The sequence below is a fragment of the Gavialis gangeticus genome, unplaced genomic scaffold (genome assembly GCF_001723915.1).
Source record: "Gavialis gangeticus isolate Ggan-Ray unplaced genomic scaffold, GavGan_comp1, whole genome shotgun sequence".
Taxonomy (NCBI): domain Eukaryota; kingdom Metazoa; phylum Chordata; order Crocodylia; family Gavialidae; genus Gavialis; species Gavialis gangeticus.
This window is the reverse complement of record NW_017728994.1, coordinates 45,126,175-45,129,397: the sequence shown is the minus strand read 5'-3', so window position 1 is coordinate 45,129,397 and position 3,223 is coordinate 45,126,175. Positions and strand designations below refer to the sequence as shown.

At 67.9% G+C, this 3,223-nt stretch overlaps 1 protein-coding gene across 1 annotated transcript in view; it reads right to left on the bottom strand.

Annotated features, from left to right (window-relative positions):
- The window catches only part of GOT1 (glutamic-oxaloacetic transaminase 1), a 14,150-nt gene that overhangs the window by 2,785 nt on the left and 8,142 nt on the right, over positions 1–3,223 (bottom strand). The window contains exons 2-8 of the mRNA XM_019502125.1: positions 2,710–2,912; positions 2,196–2,319; positions 1,877–1,989; positions 1,578–1,682; positions 982–1,132; positions 716–881; positions 474–616 (exon numbers count right to left, since the gene is read on the bottom strand). Of these exons, the coding sequence (XP_019357670.1) occupies positions 474–616; positions 716–881; positions 982–1,132; positions 1,578–1,682; positions 1,877–1,989; positions 2,196–2,319; positions 2,710–2,912 (1,005 nt within the window). The remainder of the gene's footprint in view (positions 1–473; positions 617–715; positions 882–981; positions 1,133–1,577; positions 1,683–1,876; positions 1,990–2,195; positions 2,320–2,709; positions 2,913–3,223) is intronic.

Sequence of the window (3,223 nt, the reverse complement as noted above, 5' to 3'; positions counted from 1 at the left end):
GGGGGGGGGAAAAGAGTCCTCTTCCTCTGCAGCATGGCCCGGGCGCTCTGCAGCATCCATGACCCTCCTGGCAGCAGCAGGACGTTGGCAGCTGCAGCCCCACCGTATCCCGGGGCAGGGGTGCTGGCGATGCCTGGGGCTGTGTCATGTGGCTCCGAGGTCGGACACGGGGTTTGTCTGGGCTGGCTTGGGCAGGGCTGATCCCGCCTCAAAAATAGGGCTGGGACTAGATCTGACCCCGCAGCTCCCTGCGGGCCCTGCAGCTCTGGGACTAGGTAGCACTGGGCAGGAGCCCTGCCACGGGCTGGCGTGCTCTCCATCTAGCACAAAAGGCAAAGCCTGGCAAGGTCAGCAGGGCCTCCAGCCTGGGCCCCTGCACCCAGCCCTAGTCCCAGTCCCTGCAGCCAGGCTCAGGGGCAGGGGCAGGGGCAGGGGCAGGGACTGATCCTCCACCCGCTTTGGCTGGTACTTACGGTTCAGCCCCGTGAAGCTGAACATGCCAATCTGGTCAGTGATGTGACTCCAGGTACCGGGGGTGCCCAGGTCCTCCAGCCGGGAACGGAGCTCCGACCGCATCAGCAAGACCCGATCCGCCATGGTCTTCACGTTGTCCTTCCTGCAGAGGAGGGAGGCGTGAGCCCGGGTCAGCGGGATCCGGCTGAGCACGTGGTGAGCCCAGAGCCTGCTCCCCCTCGCCCCGCCTGGAAGCACTTACCACTCGGCAAAAAGCAGGGGGGAGGTGAGGGTGGTGGCCACGATGCGGGCTCCCTGCGAGGGTGGGTTGGACCAGGTGGTGCGGGCGATCTTCTCCATCTGGGACAGCACGCGCTGGACATTGTCGGCATCTTTCCCCACCACGGACAGGTTCCCCACGCGCTCGTCTGTGGGCAACAGGCAGGCATGAGCCGGTAGCCCTGCCGCTCCCCGCATGGCGCCTCCACCTGGAGAGGCCGCCTGCCCCAGGCCGGGACAGACACTCACTGTACAGCCCGAAGTTCTTGGAGAAGGACTGAGCGCAGAAGAGCTCAAAGCCCTGGGCAACGAAGTACCGCACAGCCCAGGCGTCCCGGTCCAGGCAGCCCGAGGCAAAGCCCTGGTAGGCCGAGTCGAAGAACGGGAACAGGAACCGGCGCTGCAAAGAGAGGGGTAGGCCGAGAGGAAGCCCCTGATCCCACCTCGGGCGGGGCTTGGATTAGCTGTGACCTCTGGGGTCGCTGCCAGCCCCACGGCTCTGGGATGCTATCATGGGAGGACAGTGATCAAAGGGACCCTCCGCAGCAGCTGTCCCTGCTGCACCCCAGTTGGGACGGCCCTGCTTTCCCCCTGGACAGGGAGGAAATGCTCCAGGAGCCGTTACCAAGCACCTGCAAAAGCTGTGCGAGGCGCATCCCCTGGGGGCAGCCAAGACAGGAGGGCAGGCAGCATCAGGGTGCTGCTCCCCAGGCAGACATTTCCACACCCCCGGGGGGTTGAAAGCAGAGCCTCCCTGGTCACTCCTCACCCACTCAGGGGGTGGATACCTGGGCCCAGCCGGAGCTGCCCCACACAGACCTGGCCCTCCGCCCCCCAGCTGGTACCTTCATGACTGCGGCAATCTGCTTCCACTGCTCCTGGGTGGGGTCCGTGCCGGTGGGGTTGTGCGCGCAGGCGTGCAGGATGAAGATGGAGAACTCGGGAGCAGCCTGAGGAGGGAGCAGGTCTCGGCCACCACACGCACGGCCTTGGTGCCACCCGGAGACCCCAGCCCCACCGACTACTGCAGGCGCTCAGCCAGGTCTGGCTGGACCCAGCCCAGCCCCGAGCCAAGAGCCAGCTCCAGCACCAATGGCTCCGGCTGCTCCCCGACAGCAGCCTCCCCCGGTGCGCGCTCACCCACCTCCATGTCTTCCAGCAGCCCCTGCAGGTCCAGGCCCCTCTTGGCCGGGTCCCAGTAGCGATAGGTCCGGATGTCCTTAAAACCGGCATCCGTGAACACGGAGTTGTGGTTCTCTGTGGGGGCATCAGGTTTCAGCTGGCCCCCAGCCCAGCCCAGCCCAGCCCAGCCCAGCCCGGGGCACCGGGCATGGGGCAGGTCACCACCTCCCCTGCTCCCACAGGGGCCCCCTCCTGCCCAGCTCTCCCCCCACCCACAGAGGGGCCAGCGCCTGGCCCCTGCACGACCCCCAGCCCCCCCACCTGGCAGCGGCTGCACTCACCCCAGGACGGAGAGGAGATGTAGACGGGGGTGGCCGTGTTGTTGTTCCCGTTGTACCAGCGTCGCAGGAACTCCGCCCCGATGCGCAGGGCGCCCGTCCCGCCCAAGGACTGGACGCCCCCGACCTGCGACGCACAGAGGTCACGGGGCGCCCAGCACAACGGGGGCACCGGTGCCGAGCCCGAGCGAGAGCACAGACACGGGACAGAACGAGACGCGCCTCCCAGGCCTTCCTGAGGAACCAGCCCCAGCAGGGACCCCCGAGTCCAGCCTCCCCCCACCCACGGTCCTGGAGACGTTTAACCCGATGGCCGGCTCCGCACCTGCCTGTGCCGAGGCCCAGGCTCTGGATGAAGGCGCATGTCTGCCTTTCCACAGGGCTCTGTCCATTCACCCCGGCAGCTCCTGCACGCGCCAGGCCACTCGGGACAAACCCCCCAACCCCAGAGAGGTCCAGCCTGAAGAGAGCCTGCCGCCCCGTGCCAGCGAGGGGGCACGCCCTCCCCAGCACCTACCCGCCCCTCCTTGATGGCCGGGCTGTCGTCCCCCAGGGCGATGCGCAAGGCGTTGGCCCGGAAGTCGGGCAGGCCGAGGATGGGCAGGTACTCGTGGTTCAGGCTGGTGTCGCTGGCGATCATCTGCTCCACCTTCCTCACCACCGGCAGGACCCAGGGCTGCCCCTCATCCGTGCGGTAGGCTGCAGAGAGGAGTGGGGCATCTCACTTCACCCCCACCCCGGGCCCTGGACATGCCCGGCCCGGTGACGCCCCCATGACCCCGCCGTGCCTCCTTAGCCAGGAGGCAGCGGCGCAGGGGCCCGAGATCGGGGGAAAGCTGCACCGCCGGGACAGCCCCGTCCTCATCCCAGCCGCGCTCCCAGGGCACGCGGGGGGGGGATATTTCTGCTCCCTCTCTCTCGGTCAGGAAGCGTCACGTGGCGGGGGGGAGGGCAGGGCAGGGCTCGCTCCGTTAAGGCGATAAGAGGTTACGAGTCACTTTGACACCCGCGCACGCGGCTTTGAGGGCGGG